The sequence below is a fragment of the Penicillium rubens genome, assembly GCF_028828025.1.
Source record: "Penicillium rubens strain IBT 27055 chromosome Unknown utg000003l_segment0_segment0, whole genome shotgun sequence".
NCBI lineage: Eukaryota > Fungi > Ascomycota > Eurotiomycetes > Eurotiales > Aspergillaceae > Penicillium > Penicillium rubens.
The window spans coordinates 6866501-6892302 of record NW_026890601.1 but is presented as its reverse complement, the minus strand read 5'-3'; the positions used below and the strand labels follow the sequence as shown (position 1 = coordinate 6892302).

The window sequence follows — 25802 nt, the reverse complement described above, 5'->3', positions numbered from 1 at the left end:
TTCGTGCTGCGGGGGATTCCGTTCGGACCTGACATTTTAAAAATAAAAAATGGAAACATCTTGAAAGACAAAAATGAGTTTCAGTAGTGGTCTACAGACCGTAGTTTTGTTCCTATTCACAGTGAAAATAAGGCGCTGCAATTGCTACGTTCATAAATCGAGTATTGTTGAGCTCCGAAGCGCCAGTCCCCATGTTCCGCACACCGGAACATGTTGCTCGTAAAACAATGAAAACGAGATGCACGTCATCTCAGCCCATGAGACGCGTGGTAAAATAACAAACAAAAAGAAAGATGAAGACAAATAAATGGTATCTCGGCTTCAGCGATCAAAAATCGAAACTGAGCCATTCTTGCTTGGGAGGTACAGCGGGAATGTTGCCGTCCTTGAAGTAGCCATACTGAAGGAAAAACTCATATGCCTCCACAATTTCTGGTGTGTATTCCTCCGGCTTGCCGTGTGCGTCTTTCAAACTGGCTGCATCAGGCGGCCCATTAGGGAAGTTGATGCGCACAAAGGTTTTGTTGTCTTGTGGGTGGAGGTAGCACGGGTGCTCGTTGATATACTTGACAGGGCGGCCCTTCCACATCACTAGTTGTTTAGTGGATGGGTTACGTCGAGTTTCCCCCTCAAGTTGTGGAAGCGGGTTGAGGTCTTGAGGATTTTCGATTTTGATGTATGCACGCGGGCCGGCGTTGGCAGTCTGCACCGGCACGCCCTGAACTGCAGGCTGGCCAAAGGGAGACGGAGCGGGTTGTGCAGCAGGCTGGCCAAACCCACCAGCAGCAGGTTGAGTCTGAGATACTTGAGCGAAGGGAGAAGCAGCAGATGGAGCACCGAATGGGGCGGAGGCTGCGGGGGCTGCGGGGGCTGCGGGGGCTGCGGGGGCTGAGGGCTGACCAAATGGTGACGCGCCTACTGGAGCTGAGGGTTGACCGAATGGGCTCGGATTGGCAGCTGACTGGCCGAATGGTGATGGGGCGGCTTGTGCGGCGGTTTGCCCGAAAGGTGACGGAGCAGCGGGCTGACCAAACCCACCGGCAGTGGGCTGGTTCTGAGCTACTTGAGTAAAGGGCGAAGCGGCAGATGGAGCACCGAACGGGGCGCCACTTCCTGGGACTGACGGCTTACCGAATGGGCTTGGGTTAACTGCTGGCTGGCCGAAAGCTGGTTTGCCAAAGGCAGGCTGCCCTCCTAGGGTGGACGTTTGGCCGAAGGCTGAGCCACCCAAGGCAGAAGTCTGTCCGAAGGCCGTAGACTGACCCATGCCCGTCGGCTGCGCTGGTGCCGAAGCCCTGCCGAATCCAACTGACTGACCAAGTCCTGAAGGCTGGCCAAACGCCGAGGAAGGGGCACCGAACGCTCCAGGCGCAGGGGCAGCAGTTTGCTGGCCAAATGGAGATTGTTGGCCAAATGGTGCTGGGGCTTGGTTCATGCTAGTTTGAGTCTTTCCCTCAATAATGTCGTGCCGATTGGGATGTTCATCTTTGCCATCAATAACATATTTGACAGCACCATTCAGGTCGTTCAGTGAGATCTCCATCTGTTGCACGCACTCTTGCCATAGAGCCGAGGCTTCCTGGACCGCTTGGTTCAGGTTACCGGATGCTGCCAATTCATAATGGCGCAGGCGCATCTCTTCCATACTGCGCTCCCGGTGGGCTCCACCGAATAGCTGGCGTGCAACATCTCTGTGGGGCGCGTATGCGGAGAAGATCCATTCTGGACGACCCTGACCTGCGGTCAAGTCTTGCTTGATCTCGGTTGCCTTCACTACTGGGCTGCCTTTTTGTCAGTCTGCAATGCACGCAAGGCGCTGGGAGTGTACTTACTCGACTGCTTCTTGAGTCTGGTTTTGACCTATCGTAAACTTGGAGTTAGGCTTTGAGAAAAAAGGCTAGCCCGAGAGGGCGCGTAGTTCACAGCATTGATCATAATTTCTCATGGACGAACAGCTCTTGCGCCTTGAGCATCGACGATGATTGGGGTAAAACTAGGATGGGTAGAAAGGGTAGGAGCAGGAGAAAGAGCATGAGGGAACAAATGAACATAGAGATCGAACATTTAATCGCATAATACAACAGACTTCCAATAAATGGGCTCTTCAGATTAAGCAGAGCTGAATCAAAACAATTCGACTGACGTACCTCCAAACCCTCCGGATAAAGCACCGAATCGATTGCCCGATGCACCAGCAGTGGGTTTGCCAGGATGCTCGAACTTGCAGCGATCTGAAAATATGTTAGTGACCTGGCTTCTCTATACTCGAGGGATTCATACCTCCGAACTTGCAGCGGCCCTGCTGGAAAAAGCTGCATACCACCATCTTAGCGGTTTGGTGTTTGCTCAACTGCTCCCTCTCAAAGCAAGGTCTGTGTCTCGACGCTCTTTCTCAAATGAATATGCGACCTTCGATATATGATCAAGCAATTTGAGAGCAAAGCAAGAACAGGGTTGGTTGCGAAGAGAGAAACATTGAACTCCTGTGGTTGGGACTTTTCACGGAATTGGTCCGTATCTTATCGGAACGCCTGCAGAGCCATCCCCAGCACTCTTGTATAGCACGCTTCTTGAGTATTTGAGAGTATGAGATCGGATTTTATCACTTTAGCCTTTGCCTAATATGAGATTAAAGGGTCTTGTGAAATAGAAGTCCATTTACTTAGTTCAGCTTACATAGTGGGTGTAATCTGATTATTGACAAGGGCATATATATATTAGCATGGGATGCTCCTCGAGTCTACGATGTACCTAACAGAAAGAATATTCTTTAAAAATCCCTTAAAATCATTTTAAACCATTAACTCTGACTACTATTTCAATTTCAGGTAGTCAATAAAACCAGTACTAGATCACTGGTTGGGTATATCATCTACGTGTGTCGTATGCTCCCCCGAAGGTCATCCCAATTCAACCCATCGACCTTTTTGCCACCCAAAGACTCTAGCTCCGGATTGAGTTCACCAGTTCGTCCAGTTGCAAGGCGTCGCATCATCACAGTATCCTTAGCTCCAGGAAGGGTACTGGCATTGCCATGCAGCAAGACATGTTCAAACCACTGTTCCTCATCCTCGTCAAGCGGAAGACCGACGAGTTCCATCGCGCGTCTGCTTCTGGTTTGGCCAGGAGTGACCCTGTGAACAAATTCCACCAACTGCTCAAAAAAGCTCTGACGGAAAGTATCGTCGTACTTGCGCGTGAAGTAGAATGCCTCGGTTACGTTGGATCGGGCGAGTGTATCGAAGAAAGCTTTGCGGATCTTTGCGCTTGCAAGAGGAGGAGCCGCAGTGAGATAGTATGCGATTGCAAGGCTGTCATCATGCTTGGGAAGCTTTGTGAGGGTAAGAACATAGAGAATTTCATCCGGGAAGGTAGGAATGAGCGAGGGTTCAGCAAGGTACTCGACTGCTCGCTATTATATCATGTAATTGTCAGAAGACAGCCGCCTAACAAGATCATTGACCACTCACCCTGAAATCGAGTCGATCTAGATGCCAGAGACCTTCAATGAAGAGACGGTACTTTTCTGGGAGGTGGCATTGCTGCGCAAACTGAGAGGAAGCTTCTGGCGCAGTGCGACAGTCCTTGAGGATGTAATAGATCAAGGATTGTTTGTGATGAATATCGAGTTCCGAAGAAACAATGTGATCGAACAGTGTTCGGAGATCTGTATTGGACTTCGGCGGGTAGATCTTGGTCACTATAGAAAAGTGGTTGATTAGCACGAGGCTTCACGCGCAGAGCTTCAAGTCACAATACCTCCTTGGATGCCGAGGAGTCCCAAGAGCCGGTCGGCAAAGAGTTGGTCCAACGAGCGCCGGCTGGATAGAATCTGATCGAAAACCTTTGGTTCATATGAATATTTCTTATTAAATGAGAAGACTTGGTCGAAACTCTCCCAGGGAGCCATGCTGGGCATACTGAGAGGAGAGATAGGTTGTGTGAGCAATTCCCAAGTTGATCTCCATGAAGCTCCGCGGAGGAGTAATTACCGTACAGTAAATTACAGCGGGACATGGCGGTGAAGGGCTTGTTGTGGCAGAACGGCGGCCACTTTACCCGTTTGGGCACGAGGTAAACAACCCACTTTCAACCGACAAAACCTCCGACAAAACACTATCGCCCCTCTCCATGCAGTAGACATCTTACTGATCTGCACAACATGGCTTCAGTCGCAAAGGGCAGGCCTTCGCGCCGCTCTGTTCCCCGCCGGAGTTATGCCATCGAAGATACGTCTGAATCGGAGGACCCCGGAAATGTGACACCAACACCTGATACGCACGATGACGATGACGGGGTGGAGGAGGATTATACACCAGTCCCTAAGAAAGCAAGGAGAGCATCGAGTAAAAGAATGACACTAGACCCTGTGACACCTTCTACTGTGCGCCCTGCCAGCAAAGCCCAAGAAGCGACAACAGATGATTCCGATGCGATGGACACCGATGCAGTGGACACCGACGCGATGGACACTGATGCGATGGACATCGACGAAGAAAATGATGAGAACGACGAGGGCGTTAGTATGGCGTCAATGGAAGCCGATCCAATATCTCCTTCCAGTAAAGCGGCTTTGAAAAGAAAAAGTATGGCTCATCCCCGCAAGAGTCACGGCTCAATCACACCCAGGCCGGCACAGGGCTCACTTCCAACTCCAGAGCCATCCCAATCGCCAGAGCCTCAAGAAAGAGCGCACCGAACAAGCGTGCCACCTTTGTCCGATATCACCGAATCCGCCGTGAATCAGTCACCATCGAAGCAGTTGGAAGAGCCCAAATCTCAGATTTCCATTATAAACCCGAACTCGACAGTGTTGGAGAGGCCTATGGACATTGTGGCCAAGTCCAGAACGCAGGCCCCTCAAGCGCCCGAGGAGCCCGCAGCGCCCAAGCCCCGAATGATTATTGAGAACCTTATTCTGACAAACTTCAAGAGTTACGCCGGGCAGCAGATTGTTGGTCCATTTCACGCCTCCTTTTCGTCCGTCGTTGGACCGAACGGCTCCGGAAAGTCCAACGTGATTGACTCGCTCCTATTCGTGTTTGGCTTCCGCGCCAGCAAGATGCGACAGGGCAAAATCTCCGCGCTGATCCATAACTCTGCTCAGTACCCCAACCTCGCATATTGTGAAGTCGAGGTTCATTTCTCCCAAGTCCTCGATTTGCCTGAAGGTGGCCAGCAAGTGGTCCCAGATTCCCAACTGATTGTTTCGCGTCGAGCGTTCAAGAATAACACCAGCAAATACTACATGAACAAAAAGGAGACCAATTTCACGGCCGTGACGACCTTCCTCCGTGACCGTGGGATTGATCTTGACCACAAACGGTTCTTGATTTTGCAGGGTGAGGTCGAATCGATCGCTCAAATGAAGCCCAAAGCCTCCAACGAACACGACGAAGGCCTCTTGGAGTACCTGGAAGATATCATTGGAACTTCCAAATACAAGACACCTATCGATGAAGCGGCAACCGAGCTCGAATCTCTCAATGACGTATGCGTTGAGAAGAACAACCGTGTCCAACACGTGGAGAAGGAGAAGACGGCCTTGGTGGATAAGAAAGACAAAGCTCTGGCTTATATCCGCGAGGAGAACGAGCTGGCCCAGAAGCAATCAGCGCTCTGTCAGATTTACATTGATGAGTGTGCTGATAATGTTCGCGTTACGGAAGAGGCCATTCTCCAAATGCAGGAGCTACTCAACATGGAACTCGAGAAACATGAAGGAAATGAATCCGGCATCAAAGAGCTCGAGAAAGCTTACAAAAAGGGTGTCCGTCATTACGAGTCGATAGAGAAGGAGACCCAAAGCTTGCTCAAGGAGATGGCCAAGTATGACAAGGAGTCTGTCAAGTTTGAGGAGAAAAAGAAATTCTTGCTCGGCAAACAGAAGAAGCTAGAAAAGGCCATGCAGACCAGCCGCCTTGCTGCTTCGGAATGTCAGAGCTTGGTCGAGAAGTTTACCTACGACATTGAGAAGAAGACTGCCGAAACGAACCAGTTCGAGAAAGAGATGGTGATAGAAGAGAAGGAACTGAACTCAATTCGTGAGGGGCTCAAAGGCAAGACGCAAGGCCTATCTGATCAGATTGCTGAGAAGCAAAAGTCATTGGAGCCATGGAATGCGAAGATCAATGAAAAGCAGTCCGCAGTCGCAGTAGCTCAGAGTGAGCTGGATATCTTGCGTGAGCGGGGTAATGCAGGCACTGTCCTTCTTGAAGAGGCCCAAGCCAAGGTTGTTTCAATCGAAGAGAGTCTGCAAGCCAAAGAAAACGATCTCGAAGAGCGACAAGCCCAGAAAGAGACTTTGGAGTCTGAGGTGGAGAAGCTCAAGCACGACTTGAAGAAATACGCTGGTCGTGAGCCCGAGGTCCGTTCGCATATCTCAAGTGCCCGTCAAAAAGCAGACGAAGCACGAGTCAGTCTTGCAAGCACACAAAATCGCGGCAGTGTCTTGACTGGATTGATGCGCCTCAAGGAGTCTGGCCGTATCGATGGTTTCCATGGCCGACTTGGTAATCTGGGCACAATTGATGAGAAATATGATGTCGCTATTTCTACAGCTTGTCCTGCTCTCGATAACATGGTGGTGGAGACCGTGGAGGTCGGCCAGCAATGCATCGACTATTTGCGCAAGAACAACCTTGGTCGAGCGAACTTCATTCTTCTTGACCGCCTCCCCCGCCGTGACATGGCATCAATCTACACTCCTGAAAGCGTTCCTCGTCTCTTTGATCTTGTTAAGCCGAAGGATCCAAAGTTTGCCCCAGCCTTCTACAGCGTGATGCAAAACACGTTAGTTGCTAAGGATTTGGAGCAGGCGAACCGTATTGCCTATGGTGCTCGCCGCTGGCGAGTTGTGACAGAAGATGGCCAGTTGATTGATGTGTCTGGAACAATGAGCGGTGGTGGCACCCGTGTTGCCCGAGGCGGTATGTCCTCGAAGCAAGTCGCAGACACCACAAAGGAGCAGGTCTCTCGGTTGGAATCAGATCTCGAGGATCTGGAAAAGAAATTCCAGGCCTTCCAGGACAAGCAGCGGAATGTGGAGGCTCAGATGAAGGAAAGATCGGAAGAAATCCCACGCCTGGAGACTAAGATCCAAAAGATTATGATTGAAATCGACAGCACCAAGCGCAGTCTTGCCGATGCCCAGCGACGCGTCAAGGAACTGGGCGCACAGCACCAGCCTTCTGATTCGGATGAGGCCCAAGTTGCTGCCCTCGAGAAGCAGATTGCCAAGGCCCAAAAGGAGATCGCTAAGCTCAATGACGAAAAGAGTGGCATCGAGGAAGAGATCCAGACCTTGCAGAGCAAGATCATGGAAGTCGGTGGTGTTCGGCTTCGTGGTCAAAAGGCGAAGGTGGATGGCTTGAAAGAGCAGATTGGCATGCTTGCCGAGGAGATCTCAAACGCAGAGGGGCAGCTGTCGAAGAACGAAAAACTGATCAAAAAACACACCAAAGCCCGCGATGTTTCAGAGCAGGAGATTAGTCAGATCGCGGAGGAGTTGGAGAAACTAGAAGAGGACGTTGCGAACCAGAGCAATGAATCTGCCGACTGGAGACAGAAGGCCGATGAAGCCCAGGAGGTAAGCTATCTGAGATCCACGAATACTGAATGTGGTACTGACCGTCTTTAGGCTTTGGAATCTAAAAAGGGCGAATTGAAGGCCATGAAGGATGAGCTTGACGCAAAGGTGGCTGAGCTCAATGAGACAAGAGCTGCTGAGATCGAGATGCGCAATAAACTGGAAGAGAACCAAAAGGCCTTGGCTGAGAACCAAAAGCGTAGTCGTTACTGGGAGGAGAAGCTTTCAAAGCTGACTGTCCAGAACATCAGCGATATTGGTGAAGAGCAGGAGCCCACAGAGCTTCAGATGTACACCAAGGACGAGTTAGAGGCTATGAACAAGGATTCCCTGAAAGCCGTCATTGCTGCTTTGGAGGAGAAGGTTCAAAATGCCTCTATCGATTTATCAGTCATCGAGGAATACCGCCGCCGAGCCGCCGAGCACGAATCACGCTCAGCAGATCTGACAGCCGCTTTGGCCTCACGAGACGCTGCCAAGGCACGCCTAGACGGGCTTCGATCTTCTCGACTGAATGGATTCATGGAAGGATTTGGAATTATCTCCCTGCGCCTGAAAGAAATGTACCAGATGATCACCATGGGCGGTAACGCCGAGTTGGAGCTCGTCGACTCATTAGACCCCTTCTCGGAAGGCATCTTGTTCTCGGTCATGCCTCCCAAGAAGAGCTGGAAGAACATTGGTAATCTGTCTGGTGGAGAGAAGACTTTGTCCAGTTTGGCGCTAGTCTTCGCTCTTCACCACTACAAACCTACTCCGCTCTATGTCATGGACGAGATCGATGCTGCCCTGGACTTCCGAAATGTGAGTTGGGTTTGAACCAATTGTGATGAACACATGTGCTAACTTTTTAAAGGTTTCCATCGTCGCCTCGTACATCAAGGAGCGAACGAAGAATGCCCAATTCATTGTTATTTCATTGAGAAACAATATGGTAGGTGCTGTTGATTTTCGTTTCCAAGTTGACATAGCTAACTTATTCTCTAGTTCGAGCTTGCTGCCCGACTTGTCGGTGTCTACAAGGTCAACCACATGACCAAGAGTGTGACGATCGAGAACCGGGATTATATCACCGGTCGATAATGACTGAAGATGAAATACCGTGGGGTTCTCGACTTTCGGCCTCTTTCGTGGTGGATAGATAGGGTTGTATGCTGCTGTTTTCGATGATATCATGGGTTGGGGAGTTTTGGACATTTTGCCTTTTACAATGATGCTCGTGCACTTTAGAAATGAGACTTGAGTACATCTTTTCGCATATATTATCCTTGTTGGTGTTATAGCACTGCATTGGTATTTACACGGACCCGTCAATCAGCATACAAGCCCGCAGAGGCACCGACGCGCCCCTACTAGATATCCCAGGTTATGCCCAAGGCCACTTGGGCTTATTTAGCTTCGTAAAATGCCAAGCTGTCGGCTCCGCGAAACACCTGGGGTATGTCTTCTCTGGATTGACAGCATGGAACTCAAGCCATATATCCTTGAGTGAAAAATTCCCTGTCGACATGAAATTGTAGAACCGCCAGAAGACTCGGGTTGCATTGATTTCGACTCGGCCGTCGTGACCATCCTCATCGGCTTCCGACAAAGACCAGTCAGGATCGACTGCCCAGATATGCCCAACAAACTCTAGGCCATAGGTAGCGTATGACAGCCGAGCCTCATCTGTCAACAAGAAGAACACGTTCTTAAGAATTCTTGGATCCCAATCTACTCCGTAGAAATCTAAGATTTACGATATATATATCTCTGCTAGAACGATATTCAGATCAAGGAGCCATGTCTAGAACCGAGATTTCAGCCATGCATGATAGGGGCAGAGACCATGCAAGGCTTAGTTCACAGCCGAAAGCCGAACTAGGAGGTGGACGTTTTCCCTGATTTTTGTTTATCCGCATAGATCGTCATTCAAGCTTCCACTAGTTTGCTTAGTGTAGTTGGCTTCAGGACTTCAATGTCTAGACAATATGTACTTGTCCTTAATACTATCTAGACCCTTACTGACACTCATTCCAATGTACAGTTTCAACGGTACAACCACATGGCAGTAGTCTCTATAACCGGTTTGGAGAGCAGGTACTACGTGTATAGTAATAAGATAAATGATAGGCTTTGAAAGAAACCGGCCCGACCACAATGATCTTATGACGAATGGTGGCACGGTTGCATGTGAGCTTGGGGAGAATACGGAGGCGTAGGAGACCGGGCGTGCGGTTGGACAAGGATTACTTGTGTTCCAAGGCTACGTATAGGTAACTAGGTCTTCGGATATATTAGAGCAGGCTAGATACTCCGTAATGTTCCATGCTTGAGCCTATTCGAACCGAGCCGCAGATTTATCACTTGCGACAGAACAATCGATCCAAGTATACTATTATGGTAACCCATTTAGTCTCTCGGGCTGTTTCTGGGCATTTATCCACATGACCTGAGTCGCCCGTTGTATTTCTTCTCTACATGTCACGATGACAAGACTTTCCGTGTTGTGACATGCATACCTAGGCAAATGCATGTGTGTTTGCTGCAAGGCTTGGTACTCCCGGCACAATATCCTCAACTGATAGGATCTGAACTGGGATTACGAGGACAAAGAAAGCAAGCAGCCAATAATGGCAGCAGACAAGGATTACTCGAGCTAAATTCCAAGTTTGTGCTGTGTAAAAGAGGAGATCGCTGCTCTTTCAGGCCGCCAAGGCCGACGTCCGCTTGACGTCAGAAGCGGGATGAGAGGAGGTTGGGGGCGCAATCAAGAGGGGGATTGTGAGACTCGCTCCTGGTTTTAATAAGATGTGAGGCTCTGGGTCTAGTTTCTTTTCTCTTTTCCATCTGGTGTGTGGATAGTTTGGCCTCAATCATCTATACCAACGCTTTTTTTGGGCTGGAGACGACATCGCATCGCATCGAGACCCACTGCCCTGCATACAATTGCGAGCCACCAGGGACTAATTCCCGATATCAGACTAAAAGTATTGCTAAATAGAGAGTCTACACTGCAGTTATGGTAAGTGTTATCCATGGTCGTTATTGAAGCCCATTTCAGTGGCTCACCCAAGCAACACCCGCGCGGGCCGAACAAAGAACCACGGATGACATATTCTGGAACTCATAAAAGCTAACCGTGGAATACTTTCGCTTCTCCAGGCCCCTATAAATTCCATGCTCGAGCCCCGGCAGTCAAGCGGCGATACCTGCCCAAGCACAATCTCCGGCGGTGGAATTGCGGGTATCGTTATCGGCTCCATCGCTGGGACCCTCCTCATCCTCTGGCTGTGGCGAATATTCCGACTTCCCGGTGCATGGAGCGGTGGCGATACGTCTGACGTCGGCTACCGGCCTCCAATTACTCGCAGCAGCACGAGTAGCCGCGGAAAGCGACAGCGCCGTCGCCCGTCTGCGACGTACGTCGACTATGTTGAGAAACCGACTACTGTGCGCAGTTCACGCCGGTATAGGGATCATGATGATTTGCGACGACCGGCTAAGGTTTATCTGTCGGAGCCATGAGCCATGGTGGGGATTATACATAAGAGATGTGGAATGGTCTTGACGTATCAATGGGGACTGGCGTTCGCTATTTTTGTTTTGATGACTTGGAGGAAATGGGTGGATCACGGATGGACACGTTTGACGGAGCCAATGTTTATTATGAGACATGACATACATATGACTGCGCGCTTTTACGACTCGATGAGAAATAAATCTTGGAATGGATTGTCTGGCCTGTGCGTGTGATGCTTTGTATTTTAATTCAGAATCTGATCTGGATGCCAATCCCCCTGAGTTTGGGTCCTAGTGCATGGTCAATAACAGTCTGATTTAGCCCTTGCAATGTACACTGAACATGTGGCTGGATGTCTACATAACCCAGTTGGACAACTTCCTGGCGGGTACCTGAGTGGTGAGGGACCACGGAGTACACGCCTTGGCCTGGTCCAGCGGGACTTGGCTGTGTGTCACCGCCGAGCAGTGGCGTTTGATCGATCAGAATTGCCGAAGTCTCCCCTAATAGAACTCCGAGCTGGCAGCTAAGCCTATCCAATGGTCATCGCATAAAAAAGCGCCGCACCCGGTATTTCGCAGCTTCGACGAATAAGAGAGGGCGTGGGCGTGGGCGTGGGTGTATGGTTCATTCATTCAGCTAGCACTGTTGGGAAAGTGCATTAACGAGGGCAGGTAAGACAGGGGGAAGGCCCACAGGGGGAAAAAGAAGGAAAAAAGAAAAAAAGAAAAACTTCCAAGGGTTAGACATCCCCACTCATTCACTGGGACTTGGCTTCTTGGTGGCTTTGTTATTGGATCCCCCTGAGCGGAGCTTTCTTAAAATTTAGTTTGGTTGCAGGGTTCATAGAACTGAAGGAAAATATATTGTAGGTTATTGCTACATATGTATGTACTCAGATGCTATGATTCTCATATGTTGTGTTCAAGGGGCACATGCATGATGATCTGTACTCCGTAGTGTAATCTTGTAATCTTGGAGTTATTACCCCGTGGCGATTCTTATCAATTGGGCGTTTGATCTTCATTGCAGCTTTTGTTCCCTCGAATGGCCCAGGCGTGAGCTAAACAACTAGTCTTATCCTGCATTTGAGCCAAGGGATTTCTGTAGATAAAACGAGGAATAACCAATTCCGTACGGAGTACATAGAGCTGTGTCCCATATAATCCATTTAGTCCATATATAGTATTGCACAACAGACCTGGTAATCCGTCTATGCCTTATTCGATCCAAGGTTATCGGGTTTCTTTGCGATCAGCCAATCGGTGGGTAATTGGCAGCCAATCAGCTTCGCCCGCCTAAAAGTAGTTTTAGCAGGAAAAACTAGGCAAACCCAAAGGGGTTAAGCATGGCGCACAGGGCCCTTGGGGGATGGCCCAAAGAGGCTAGTGGCATGCGCCAAAATGGAACCTCCTAACCTAGACCGGCTAGCTAGCAAATTCGACCATACTCCGTAATCTCTGCAGCTTTCCCCTTACGCTCTCCAACGGTGCACACAAAAATAACCAGGCCCAAAACACTACTAGCCCATAATGCACCGAGTCCACTTTGCGCCTAAATTGGACCGTCGTGGCTGATTTCCCCCCGTTTTCTTAATGTTCCCTTCAACACACACTTAGCTTGCTGCTGGCAGACTGCCTTCCATTCTTTACCGTGCACTCGCACATCCACTCTTTATCGAATCTCGAGTAGTCTCGAGTCCATTCTTTTCTTTTTTTGGACGGTCCAACAGCAGCATCCTGAGCAATTGTTCATATATCAGCCATGTTTTTCTCTCGCATTGCCATTCTGGCAGCTTTGGCTGGCTATGCCACCGCTCAAACCTCAACCGAGTGTGACCCGACCAAGGAGGACTGTCCTCCCGATCCCGCTTTGGGCACTGAACACACATGGAACTTCAACACGACTTTGGACGAAAAGATCTGGAATATGACCACCGGAACCTACGAGTACGAAGACGATGGAGCCAAGTTCACCTTGCAGAGGGAGGGGGAGTCCACTCTCCTACAGTCCAACTTCTATATCTTCTTCGGTGTCGTCGAAGCTCACGTCAAGATGGCCACGGGCAAGGGTCTAGTCAGCAGTGTTGTCTTGGAGTCTGACGATCTGGATGAGATCGACTGGGAGTGGATGGGATACAACACTAGTGAAGTGCAGTCCAACTTCTTTGGCAAGGGTAATGATACCACCTTCGATCGCGGCGGCCATCACCACGTGGCGAACGCAGACACCGAGTTCCACAACTACACCACATACTGGGACCAGGATAAACTCCAATGGTGGATTGACGGCGAGATGGTTCGCGAACTCCCGTACAACGATGAGTCCGCCTTGTTTGGCAAGAACTACCCACAGACCCCGTGTCGTGTCCAATTCAGTCTCTGGCCCGCTGGCCGGAAAGATGCCCCACAGGGTACTATCGACTGGGCTGGTGGCCTTGTCGACTGGGATACCGCCCCTTTTACTATGACGCTTGGCAAGCTGCGTGTTAAAGATTTCCACTCGGGCAAGGAGTACAGCTACGGAGACCGTTCAGGTTCCTGGGAGAGCATCGAGATATTAGAGTAAGTGTGTCCAGACTAGAACCACGCAGGATATGGCTAATGGGACGAAACAGAGGAAACTCGACTGCACTGAACGAACTGAACAAACCAGAGCCCAAGTCTCTGTCAGAGAAGTGGGATGATCTCGGCGAGGGAGCCCACATTGGAGTGTACATTGGCGCCGGCGTCGCCGGTGCAATTGCTATCGCAGGCTTCCTGTTCTTCTGCCTGCGCCAGCGCCGCAAGGGCCGTCTCGAGAACGCGCTCGGCAATAACCCGGTTCCTCTTAACCGTGCTGAGATGGAGAACTTCCAAAAAGACTGGAGGCAGAGCGAGTGGAAGCATAACGGTGGTTACCAGCAGGTCAGCAACTAGCGGGCTTGTCAAGTACAGGCACCAGTAACCCCACGAACTTGCTTTCGGACCTCCATAATGAATAGTTCTTTGATTCCTTTTTCTTTCGTTTCGCGCCGTGTCTGGTCTTACAGATTGCCGCCATGACTTCAATCTTGGACATCTGTGCTGCCTCCGCTCCCTTGTTTTGTTGATATCCCCCTTTCGATCCTTGGGTCACAATTCCTTTCGTTGGCGTCGTTCCGCACATCCATGTAAATATATTGTCATATAAAACGGGTTCTCTTTCGGTCTCAATATTTCGCGTTAGCAGGGCGTTTAGAATTGAGAATATCGCGACTTCGGTGAAGCCACCCGATGACAGCTCACCTAACAACTGCAGCACATTACAAATACTTATCTTATGCGCCTATGCATGATGATATCCTCGAGGGATGTACACATAAGTGCACAAAATAAGATGTCTCCATGTTATAGTTAAGACACGGCCCGAGTAGTCGGAGGCGGGCTCGTTTATGGCCCGGCTGTGATTAGGGTGTACCCGAATAGGGATACTTCCGAGAGCAATCCCTTAGGTGTGGATAGAGTGGGTTCGGTTATGCCGAGGTCCCCCTTCTAGAAATCCGTGTCATCGGGATTCGCGCCAAATCCGACGGGTCGAGGTAGAAATTGTGGCTGAAGAGATCTCGGCATGGCCGATCGATAGACGGCGATTTGTGATTGGGACTTGGACCAATGGCCCGTCTCGGAACTAGGCATTTCAACACCGGTGAAACAGATGAAGCAAATGAAACCAATGAAATAAATGAAGTTATGAAAATTTATGCAGTTTCCATATATGAAAGCTGTTCGGATTACAATATTGTACACTTGAAGAAAAAAAGGTACCGAGGTATCTCAGTCGGTGAGGTCACACTTTTTCTTTTTTTATAATTCGGAGCCCTCCCGACTTCGATTGTTCCAAATTTGTTCTATTGCATCGATTCCATATTTCTACCTGCAGCTCTAAAGTACATTTTGATATATTGTACAGTTGCTGGTCTGCATTACCACGTGAACCAGGGCCTAGTACATCCCTAGGTATTCTTCCAACCCCGCCATTACGTACTCGAAGCTGTGTTTCATCATAAAGTCAACATCCATTCATCCAAATTGATTCAAATCATCAAGCGAAAGGCGGACATTATACGCCATGAGCTCGACCGACCAGGTCCCAATCCCGGGCCCCAAGGGTGTCCCATTCTTAGGAAACGTCTACGACATCGAGCCCGAGTTGCCCTTGCAAAGCTTTGAGCGGATGGCCGATAGCTATGGTATGGATCTAGGCCCTCACGACCAGGGATGTATATGACAAATTGTTGGGCTAATTCCTTCCTGTGTTTATCACTTTCCAGGCCCAATCTATCGCTTGACCACCTTTGGCAGAGCACGAGTATTCGTTAGCTCCCACGAGCTAGTGGACGAAGTCTGTGACGAGGAACGCTTCAGCAAAATGGTCTCCGCTGGTCTGGCTGAGATTCGCAATGGTGTTCACGACGGTCTTTTTACCGCGAACTATCCCGGTGAAGAGAACTGGGCTATCGCGCATCGCATTCTTGTTCCTGCATTCGGTCCGCTGATGATTCGCGGCATGTTTGATGGTCGGTGAACCCTCTTCTGTCGGATTCGAGACCTATGCGCCAGGCAAGGAATGGAACAAGTTTGGCTAACCTTTGCATTTAGAAATGTATGATATTGCCACTCAACTGGTTATGAAATGGGCTCGGATTGGCCCTGCTGCCCCAATCCAGGTTACAGATGACTTCACCCGCTTGACGCTAGATACCATTGCTCTTTGCGCTATGGGCACCCGCTTCAACTCGTTCTACCATGATGAAATGCACCCATTCGTCGAGGCAATGGTTGGCTTGCTATCTGTGTCTGGACATCGGGCTCTTAAGCCTGCTTTGCTCAACAACCTCCCCACTTCAGAGAACAACAAGTACTGGAGTGACATTGAGTATCTGCGGAATCTATCCAAGGAATTAGTTGATTCACGGAAAGAGAACCCCGTTGACAAGAAGGATCTTCTCAATGCGCTTATCCTGGGTCGGGACCCGCAGACTGGCCGGGGTATGACAGATGACTCGATTGTAGACAACATGATCACATTCCTCATCGCTGGTAAGTGGAGTTCTGAAACGGACGCATTATTTCAGACCTGACTTATAACTTGATAGGGCACGAGACCACCTCCGGCATGTTGTCATTCCTATTCTACCATCTTCTCAAAAACCCCAGCGCATACAGAAAGGCTCAAGACGAAGTCGACCGTGTGATTGGTAAACGCAAGATCACCGTTGATGACATGTCCAAGCTGCCATACATCACCGCTGTGATGCGCGAGACGCTGCGTCTGAACCCCACAGCCCCGATGATTGCCCTGCACCCCCACCCCACTAAGAACAAGGAGGATCCTGTTACACTTGGAGGTGGCAAGTACGTGCTTAACGGGGACGAGACAATTGCGCTCCTACTTACCAAAATGCACCGAGACCCGAAGGTCTACGGCCCTGACGCCGACGAGTTCAAGCCAGAGCGCATGCTCGATGAAAACTTCGAGAAGCTGCCCAAGAATGCATGGAAGCCATTTGGAAACGGCATGCGAGGCTGTATTGGACGGCCGTTCGCATGGCAAGAGGCTCTCCTTGTAGTTGCGATTTTGCTGCAGAACTTTAACTTCCAGATGGAGAACCCCAGCTACGATCTCCGCCTTAAGCAGACACTTACCATCAAGCCCAAGGATTTCCACATGAAAGCGACTCTGAGGGATGGACTCGACCCTACTCAACTAAGCACTACCCTCAGCGGCTCTGGTGCCGGGCCCACAGAGACTGGCGCCGCCAGCCGGGATCGCAAGCCCAAGGTTGCACCCGCGGGTGGCAAGCTGAAGCCCATGCACGTGTTCTACGGCAGCAACACAGGAACCTGTGAGGCCTTCGCCCGCAGGCTGGCCGACGATGCCGCTGCATACGGTTATGCTGCGCAGACAAACTCTTTAGATTCAGCCATGCAAAATATCCCCAAGAACGACCCTGTTGTCTTTATCTCAGCGTCTTACGAAGGACAGCCTCCGGACAATGCGGCCCACTTCTTCCAATGGCTCAGTGAGTTGAAGGGCAGCGAGTTAGAAGGTGTCAACTACGCAGTCTTCGGCTGTGGCCACCATGATTGGTCGTCAACCTTCTACCGTGTCCCCAAGGCCATCGACGAACTAGCCAAGACCAATGGGGCCAACAAGCTCTGCGACATTGGTCTTGCTGACGCAGCAAACTCAGACATGTTCACCGATTTCGATGGCTGGGGCGAGACCTTATTCTGGCCGGGCGTGATGGCTAAATTCGGTGGAACTAGCCCGGAACCCGCCGCCAAGCCGAAGTCTTCATTGCAGGTCGAAGTGAGCTCGGGTATGCGCGCATCCACCCTGGGTCTCCAGCTCGAAGAAGGTTTCGTCATTGAGAACCAGCTCCTTACGCCACCCGGGGCCCCAGCCAAACGAGTAGTCAAGTTCAAGCTACCGTCAGACATGACCTACCAGTGCGGTGATTACCTCGCAGTGCTACCCGTGAACCCAAGCCCAGTCGTCCGTCGCGCAATCCGCCGCTTCGACCTCCCCTGGGACGCCGTGCTCAAAGTCAAGAAACCCTCAGGCTCAACATCCTCCCCCTCGATCCCCATCGACACGCCGATCTCAGCCTTCGAGCTCCTATCCACCTACATCGAGCTATCCCAACCCGCATCGAAGCGCGATCTCAATGTCCTAGCCGACGCCGCCATCTCAGACGCGGAACTGCAAGCCGAACTACGCTATCTCGCATCCAGCCCCAGCCGCTTCACGGAAGAAATCGTCAAGAAGCGCGTCAGCCCGCTGGATCTGCTAATCCGCTATCCATCAATCAAGCTACTGATCGGCGACTTCCTCGCAATGCTCCCACCAATGCGCGTGCGACAATACTCCATCTCCTCGTCACCACTCGTCGACCCATCCGAGTGCTCGATAACCTTCACCGTCCTCAGCGCTCCGGCCCTCGCCAACGCCACCCCAGAAGGCAGCGAAAGCATCGAACAATACCTCGGCGTTGCATCCAACTACCTCTCCGAGCTCCAAGCCGGTGAACGCGCACACATCACCGTCCGTCCCTCGCACTCAGGCTTCAAGCCGCCCATGGATCTCGAAACACCGATGATCATGGCCTGCGCGGGCTCTGGACTCGCCCCGTTCCGTGGATTCGTGATGGACCGCGCGGAGAAGATCCGCGGCCGCCGCAGCTCGCCTGACTCAGATGAACTCCATGAAAGCGAGACTTTCAAGCCTGCAAAGGCGGTGTTGTATATTGGCTGCCGCACGAAGGGCCAGGATGATATCCACGCTGCTGAACTTGCGGAGTGGGCTGCTCTCGGCGCTGTCGATGTCCGCTGGGCGTATAGCCGCCCTGCTGATGGAAGCAAGGGACAGCATGTTCAGGATGCCATGCTTGATGACCGCGAAGAGCTGGTGAAGCTGTTTGATGAAGGAGCGAATATTTATGTTTGCGGTAGTACTGGTGTTGGTGCTGGTATTCGCGACGCTTGCAAACAGATGTATCTCGAGAGGCGTCGTGCGGTGCACGCTGAGCTTAGGGAGAAGGGGGAGACTCCGCCTGGTGCTGATCTTGAGGAGGATCAGGCTGCTGAGCAGTTCTTTGATAATTTGCGGACGAAGGAGCGTTATGCTACCGATGTGTTTACTTAGTTTAGCGGCTTTTTGGGTCTCTGGTTTGGTTTCGCTTGTATTATCGTCATTCGCCATTTACAGATTGCATAATATCTTGTTATTTCACCGAACCTGCTGTCCATGACGCTGGTTCACTTATATTAGTTCGACAGCCCCGATTGATGACCTAGGTAGCTAACTAGTTAACTATAAAAAGTTGAACTGGTTGGTGGCATGATTTCCAAGGCATGTGGTTTCAACCAATCAGAATGCAGTTCCTGAAGAGCCCCACGGGGTATCGTCACATGACCGTAAAACTCCAATACCGCCAGCCAATCATATCAACGGCTGAGATGCCAGGCAATGGGCCCGGGGAGGAAGATAGAAGAAACTTTCAGTTTCGAGTGTCTGGGCATGTTCAATTTGGCATTGATGTGTCAAAAGGGAATTTCCATTTACATTCGAGCCTGATCTGGGCGATCTCATATATTCTACCCGGAACCTCATTGGACGCCAATGCCAAATTTGCGCCAAAACAGAGTCGGATGGCGTGATAGAGTCAAACATTTGCACCCCAGACATTCCCATTTTTGAGCTGCTCGGCCGAGTAGCATTGAACATAAGAGCGACTATATACCCAACCCTCAAGTATCCATAACACCACACCATGCCGCAGATCAAGAGCATAGCCATAATCGGGGCGGGCCCAGCTGGCGCCATTGCAGTTGACGCACTAGCACAAGAGAAAACGTTCGACGTCATCCGCGTATTCGAAAGACAAGAGAAAGCCGGCGGATGCTGGTATGTTACTCTAATATCTCCACCAATTCCCAACTAACGAACAAAGGGTATCAAGAGACGACGAGCCGCCACAGGAGTTAGACTTTGACGGTCTATCAGCGCGAACAGCAGATGCGCCTCTCGAAATCCCCGAGCATCTCCCGTGCCGGATGCCCGTAGTCTCCCAGGACCGGTTCATGGACTCACCCGTGTACCCGGCGCTGGAGACTAACGTGAACGCGGCAGCCATGTCGTTTTCTCAAGAGGAGATCCCTGTAGTTCGGTCCCAGTGGTCGATTGAGCGTCATGGGGAAGATACGCCTTTCAGACACCATTCGGTTATCAGGAAGTATATTGAGGACCTGTTTAACCGGAGGGGGTATCAGGATCTCGTTCAGTACAACACTACCGTTGAGCGCGCGATCAAAGATCCTAATAGCCAGAAATGGGTGCTTACATTCCGCCGGACGGAAGTTGTCGATGGTGTCAAGTCGGACTACTGGTGGTCCGAGGAGTATGATGCAGTTGTGGTGGCTTCAGGACATTACGCAGTGCCGTTTATCCCCGCGATTCCCGGTCTGAAGGAGTTTGCTGCGCGGTATCCCGGTAGTGTTCAACATACGAAGCATTACCGGGGGCCTGAGAAATATCGGGGAAAGGTAAATGAGTTTCCACCATGGCAGTTTTAATATCTGCTTACACATCGCAGAAAGTCATCACCGTCGGAGCGTCTGTTTCTGCCGCGGATACGGCAGTGAGCCTGGTTGATAGCGCCCAGACACCAGTTGTTGCTGTGGTTCGGGGTCGGTACAATGCCTATTTCGGAGATCTCGCTTTCCAGCACCCTAAGATCCAGCGTCGCCCGCCCATCTCGCACATTACGAGTAATGATCAAGGCGAACGGACGGTTCATTTCGAGGACGGCACCTCTGAGACTGGAGTTGACCATGTGATTTTTGGAACTGGCTTTAGCTGGACTTTGCCTTTCTTGCCTCAGGTTCCCACGCGGAACAATCGAGTGCCGGATCTCTACCAACACGTCTTTTACAGACATGATCCATCATTGGTGTTTGTCGGCGCTGTAAGTCTAGCCAGCCAGAACACAGATGCCCGGGTCGAAAGCTAACAAACCCCCGCCAGGTTGGTGCTGGCTTGACCTTCAAAGTCTTCGAATGGCAAGCCGTCGCTGCGGCGCGTGTTCTAGCCGGCAAAGCAAACCTGCCCTCGATCGCCGAACAGGAAAAATGGGAAACCGACCGTATAGCACAGAAGAGCGATGGACCAGGCTTCACAGTCCTCAATCCGGAATTCGAGCCCTACTTCGAGAGCCTACGGCAACTTGCGGGGGAACCTCGTGGCACGGGACGACGGCTACCTCGGTTCGAGCAGAAATGGCTGTCTGATTTCGACGAAGGGCATGAGCGCAGGAAGAAGATGTGGCGACGGGCCAATCAAACGGCTCGGTTGTGAATCTGACCGTAAGGGTTGTTGGTTATTGGGATTAAGGAGTTCCCCCTAGCCCGTAGATAGAAAGACATGCAGTATACAATACAACATATAGATCACAAAACAAATAGCCAAGCAAGGAGCGGGATTATCAGTTCCCACTTTCGGCTTTTGACTCAAGTTCGCAGTTAAAATCCAATTACAATGGGGGCTAAAGGGGATCAACGAATTGAGTCCAGTGCGGCTGGATAGTTCAGACTCCACTTGTCACCAACATCCCCAATAGTCAAGTCAATACCGGCTTGGCACTTTTGGCCCCCAGTTCAGGAGTCAAAAGAGAATGGGCATATTAAGATCTTCGTACATATACTCTTAAAATCCCCTGTTCTTTTTCTCTAACCTCTCCCGACTATCCCTTCCGTCTCCGTTGTCGAACTGTCGAGTCGAACCATCTCATTTCACCCCACGAACCGCGATCGACACATCCCGCGAAATATCAAAATTTCCTCTTTTCGCGTCGCGTCAATAATTCACCGGATCACGGTCACCCGGCCCACAAAAGGAAAACAATGACATCTCCCATAAACACCAATTTCACACAGCCGGCCGAGTGCTACAACTCGCGCGACGCTGTGCCCGCCTCCATGCCCTCCAACATCCAATATTATAACCAGGTCCCGCTGTACCAGACCAAAAGTCCAAACAGAGATATGAAGGCTGTTTTACAGTCTTGTTGTTCGAACGGGGTGTGGATTTATGAGGATCCGGATCCTTGTACGGCTGTCTGTGATTCGCGTTCTTCGGCGGAGGCTAAGAAGACGATGTACTGCTTGAATGCGCAGATGGTTGTATATGGGACTAAAACGGAGAAGAGCTCTGCGACAGTGAGGCGTCCGATGGGTTGGGTGTCTTTGATGGTTGGAGGATTGCTTTTGTCGGGGATGTTTATTTGATGGGAGTGGAGGGTTGGTTTTGCATTTTGAGATACCCATTTGTGATTTTGGAGTTGAGATGGATATTGCTGTACATACTGGAACGTTAATGTACAGAAGAGGATTCTGGAGATATATCGAATATCAAATTCATATGGCCCAGGCGAAGTTAATTCCTTGAAAAGCCTTGCCAAGTCTCGAGTTAACTTGGCAATTGCAACTGATGCACTGGCATATATCAAGTCAATAAGTGCTTTCATCCGTAATGCTAGCCAGATGACGGAGTAGAGGGTATACAATGAATTGAACTGAATATACTAGCAAATCTGCATGAAGTAGACGATTTGGTTCTCATGGGATTCGTAAGTTCCTCAAGTGATGAGAATTAATAGTATTTCTGACTCCTACAGATGGTTCGCGATATACCATATCCTATCTACAACATATGCACAAATGGCCCAGTGCCCTCGGGTGTTAGACCCCATCTTTAGCCGATTCTCTATAAAATCCAAGTCGAAAATACCCGAAGTCTACACATTGGCCACGGAGCATCTCCGACCCCACGTTATCCCCGCCATATCCAAAGGTAACCGTCACATCCCAGGGCCCATATACGACCAAAACAAAATCCACCCCCCCAATTCACAACAACCCTCACTCCCCCAAACCAATCCCGCAACGAACAAACCCTACACAATGGACTCCGTCAAAGGCAAAGTATACGCCGTAACCGGCCTAGGCGGAATCGGCCTGGCCGTAGCACGCCAACTACACTCACAAGGCGCCCTCCTCTCTCTCGCCGACCTAAGCGAAAAGGTCCTATCCACAGCGCGCCAGACCATCGAAGTCGAATTCGGTTCCGCAACAGCCTCAACAATCACAACAACCGTGCTGGACATCAGCAATGTAAGCGCCGTACAAGACTGGATCGCCGATACGGTCTCGCACTTCGGTCGACTGGACGGTGCGGCGAACATGGCCGGTACGATCGGCAAAAAACACGGCACTGGTAAATTCGTTGACCAGGATGATGCCGAGTGGGATATGCTGATGCGTGTCAATGTTACCGGGTTGATGTATTGTTTGCGCGCGCAGCTGAGAGCCATTATGGAGACTGCGCCGGGTGGGAAGGGGAGTATTGTCAATGCGTCGAGTATTCAGGGGATTAAGGGGTTTGCGTTGCATGCTGCGTATTCGACCACCAAGCATGCTGTTTCTGGGTTGACGAAGTCGGTTTCGAAGGAGGTTGGGCCTGAGATTAGGGTTAATGCTGTTGCGCCGTGAGTATTTGGGTTCAGTTGTTCAGTTGTTTGTTGGATTTGACTGATTGGGTTGTGTTAGTGGTTCTATCCAGACGCCTTTGCTTGACATGGCGACGGAAATCCAGGGCGGGTTCACTATGCCGCCCGTTAGTATCCCGCGCGTCGGGACGGGTGAGGAGGTGGCTCAGACGGTTGTTTTCTTGCTCAGTGATGCTTCGTCGTATACGACTGGGCAGATTGTTAGTGTGGATGGTGGGTGGGAATAACTTTGTGGGTTCAATGGCATGTAGCGTGGTGATGGTTAGGGCATGAATTGTTGCGTTTAGCGCCATGGCTTTGTATGCCAATGATATCCATTGATGAGGATAGAATGCAATGCTCGCTATATGATAGACATAATCCTGGGAATCCAATAGAACGCCACCGCCATGACATAGAATCGCTGAATAACACGAAGAAAGAAACACGGAGGTATCGATGCGAAGAATTGCTATTGCCATATGCACAGCCATAGACCTATAGCCAGGTATCAGCATAAAACACGCGAATATCGAAATTCTCCTCTTACCGGACATGATTGCTAGATAACCCCAACCAGGGGGTCCATAACCGAAGGCATTATTGGCTGTTGCATTTGTGCCTTCAACAGGCACCGGCCACCCATCCTCATATTTCAGATAGTTCCAGCCGAGCTGAGCTTCCTGCGAGAACAGTCAGTTCAAATGCCAATTCGAAAACAAAAAAAGCAAAACAAAGACTCACCCCATGCTTAAATCCACCCGAGGTATTCAAATAATGATAGTAGAGAATATCCATGGAATCATTATTCCCAGGCAAAACACCCAGACCACCAGGTGCATACACAGCTCCATGATTCGAACCATACACCACCGTACCACCACCCTCAAGCAAAGACTTCCCCGTCTTATCCTCAAACGGCCCACGCACACTCCTCGACCTCCCAACCCGAATACTATACTCCTTCCCACGCCCGGGGAACCCATTCTTGAAATTACAACAATTCCCATGACTAAACCAAGCATAATAAAACCCATCCCGAAAACTAACCCACACCCCCTCCTCAGGCTTCGTCTTCGCCCGCGGGATAAAAGTCAACTGCACCGCATCCGGCGCCTCACCATCCCTAACAGAAAGCAAATCATCCTCCAGCGGCACCTGCCAGATATCATGCCAGAAGCTGCCGTAGTTGAGATACGCCTGTCCAGAATCCCGGTCGAAAACCACAGACGCGTCGATGGCGTTCGTGATCGTATACGGCCACACCCCGGATCCCGCGCCGGTGCCTGTGTTAATGAGCACACCGTGGTCGGTCCAGGGACTGCCGTCGAGGGAGGTCGTTGTTGCGACGCCAATGGCGCTGTCGCGCGACCCTTTCGCGCTCACGGTGTAGTAGCAGTAGAATGTGCCGTCTTTTTCGATTGTTGTTGGTGCCCAGGGTCGGGTGCGGTTGGTTTTGGGGATTATGCTGTCGCCGGCGAGGACTGTGCCGAGCTTTTCCCATGGCCCGGATACGTTGGCTGATTTGAAGATTGGGATGTTGACCCCGCCTTTGAAGAGGTAGTATTGCTCGTTGTGGAGGATTATGTTGGGATCGTGGACTGGGATGTTGCCTGGGTTTGCGAGTGGGAACTTTTTCGTTGTTTGGTATACTTGTTTCGCGCTTTGGGCCCCGGATTGGGATGGGATCGCTCCCAGTGGGGTTGCGATCGCAATGATTATTGATAGGAGTAGGAGGTGGTGCATCGTGGTGGTTACATTGGAGTAAATGCGTGGATTTTATGAAGGGGATTGGCCTGGCTGGCCTTTGGGATTTTATCGGATCGTGATACGCATGGCTCTTCTTTCTTTAATGGATATTAGAGTGGTCAATGCAGTGGAAATGGGAAGCGAGGGAAGAAACACATGGTATAAATATGCAAGTGGCAAGGGAAAAGAAAGAAAAAGAAAAAAGCACAGCCCGCGAGCCTCATGTTAGTTCGAAAGCCAAGTGTTTGGGTTTAGGCGGCTACATAGATCTATATTTGGAAAATGGTACCTAGGAGGTACCTGACCCACGGCCATTTTCTGCTTTGTACCGAGGTACCCTCAGGTACTAGACCCGCTTGTCTCAGATCGCAGTTCGCTGGGATTGGCTTTAGGTTGAATTGCATGTTTATTATTGTTGCTTTTGTTCCTTATATCTCTCATCTTTCGTCCTATTCTCGCAATGGCACTGCGATATGACCTACAAGTGTTGTAGGTGACAGCAAATCCAGTCGATCATTGCATATCGTTCCCACCTCGGAATAGCCTAACGTGACGATCAATCAGCCTTCGCGACTCTAAGGCAAGGCTCTTTGAAATAATGTACAGCTGTCAAACTAGAGAAAAAAACAGTTGCATATAAGTCTCGGCACTTGCGAGTAAGGGTTCAAATAGCGATCCGTGCTAAGCGTGTTGTTCCTGTTCTTTTGACCCTGCATCCCCCTTGCATCCCGTCAAGCCTGATATCTCCGATCATGATCTCATGGTGGACCCGACCGAGTCACAACATTCATGATTACGCAACGGACTATCAATGGCCGCATTGCGATAACTAGTTCTTATTTACTATGGGTATTCAGCTAGATGGTTCAACTATGTACAACGGTAGAGGCATAGCA

General features: G+C 50.5%; 9 protein-coding genes across 9 annotated transcripts; 6 read left to right on the top strand and 3 right to left on the bottom strand.

Moving 5' to 3' along the window:
* Positions 1 to 328: 328 nt before the first annotated feature.
* On the bottom strand, positions 329 to 2326 carry N7525_008872 (FG-nucleoporin nup42; the record flags this gene model as incomplete). Its single annotated transcript, XM_002562938.2, has 4 exons — positions 329 to 1781; positions 1833 to 1860; positions 2148 to 2231; positions 2281 to 2326. The coding sequence occupies 4 exons, from the start codon at positions 2324 to 2326 to the stop codon at positions 329 to 331; spliced, it is 1611 nt and encodes a 536-aa protein (XP_002562984.1).
* Positions 2327 to 2872: 546 nt separating this feature from the next.
* N7525_008871 (ELYS family protein) lies at positions 2873 to 3919 on the bottom strand (the record flags this gene model as incomplete). Its single annotated transcript, XM_002562937.2, has 3 exons — positions 2873 to 3412; positions 3471 to 3700; positions 3760 to 3919. The coding sequence occupies 3 exons, from the start codon at positions 3917 to 3919 to the stop codon at positions 2873 to 2875; spliced, it is 930 nt and encodes a 309-aa protein (XP_002562983.2).
* Positions 3920 to 4162: 243 nt separating this feature from the next.
* On the top strand, positions 4163 to 8691 carry smc4 (condensin subunit SMC4; the record flags this gene model as incomplete). Its single annotated transcript, XM_002562936.2, has 4 exons — positions 4163 to 7588; positions 7640 to 8392; positions 8445 to 8522; positions 8576 to 8691. 4 exons carry the CDS (start codon positions 4163 to 4165, stop codon positions 8669 to 8671), a joined length of 4353 nt encoding a protein of 1450 aa, XP_002562982.2. The 3' UTR covers positions 8672 to 8691.
* A 1898-nt stretch (positions 8692 to 10589) lies between these two features.
* Positions 10590 to 11095, top strand: N7525_008869 (uncharacterized protein; the record flags this gene model as incomplete). The annotated part of the gene is made up of 2 exons (XM_002562934.1): positions 10590 to 10592; positions 10733 to 11095. The coding sequence occupies 2 exons, from the start codon at positions 10590 to 10592 to the stop codon at positions 11093 to 11095; spliced, it is 366 nt and encodes a 121-aa protein (XP_002562980.1).
* Positions 11096 to 12854: 1759 nt separating this feature from the next.
* Positions 12855 to 14008, top strand: N7525_008868 (glycoside hydrolase family 16 protein; the record flags this gene model as incomplete). Its single annotated transcript, XM_002562933.1, has 2 exons — positions 12855 to 13654; positions 13708 to 14008. The coding sequence occupies 2 exons, from the start codon at positions 12855 to 12857 to the stop codon at positions 14006 to 14008; spliced, it is 1101 nt and encodes a 366-aa protein (XP_002562979.1).
* A 1171-nt stretch (positions 14009 to 15179) lies between these two features.
* On the top strand, positions 15180 to 18758 carry N7525_008867 (bifunctional cytochrome P450/NADPH--P450 reductase; the record flags this gene model as incomplete). The annotated part of the gene is made up of 4 exons (XM_002562932.2): positions 15180 to 15300; positions 15382 to 15627; positions 15710 to 16150; positions 16207 to 18758. The coding sequence occupies 4 exons, from the start codon at positions 15180 to 15182 to the stop codon at positions 18756 to 18758; spliced, it is 3360 nt and encodes a 1119-aa protein (XP_002562978.1).
* A 628-nt stretch (positions 18759 to 19386) lies between these two features.
* Positions 19387 to 20969, top strand: N7525_008866 (uncharacterized protein; the record flags this gene model as incomplete). Its single annotated transcript, XM_002562931.2, has 4 exons — positions 19387 to 19520; positions 19567 to 20158; positions 20209 to 20580; positions 20640 to 20969. The coding sequence occupies 4 exons, from the start codon at positions 19387 to 19389 to the stop codon at positions 20967 to 20969; spliced, it is 1428 nt and encodes a 475-aa protein (XP_002562977.1).
* A 1604-nt stretch (positions 20970 to 22573) lies between these two features.
* Positions 22574 to 23405, top strand: N7525_008865 (SDR family NAD(P)-dependent oxidoreductase; the record flags this gene model as incomplete). The annotated part of the gene is made up of 2 exons (XM_002562929.1): positions 22574 to 23157; positions 23219 to 23405. 2 exons carry the CDS (start codon positions 22574 to 22576, stop codon positions 23403 to 23405), a joined length of 771 nt encoding a protein of 256 aa, XP_002562975.1.
* Positions 23406 to 23629: 224 nt separating this feature from the next.
* On the bottom strand, positions 23630 to 24903 carry N7525_008864 (uncharacterized protein; the record flags this gene model as incomplete). The annotated part of the gene is made up of 3 exons (XM_002562928.1): positions 23630 to 23655; positions 23708 to 23840; positions 23902 to 24903. 3 exons carry the CDS (start codon positions 24901 to 24903, stop codon positions 23630 to 23632), a joined length of 1161 nt encoding a protein of 386 aa, XP_002562974.1.
* Positions 24904 to 25802: the final 899 nt, after the last annotated feature.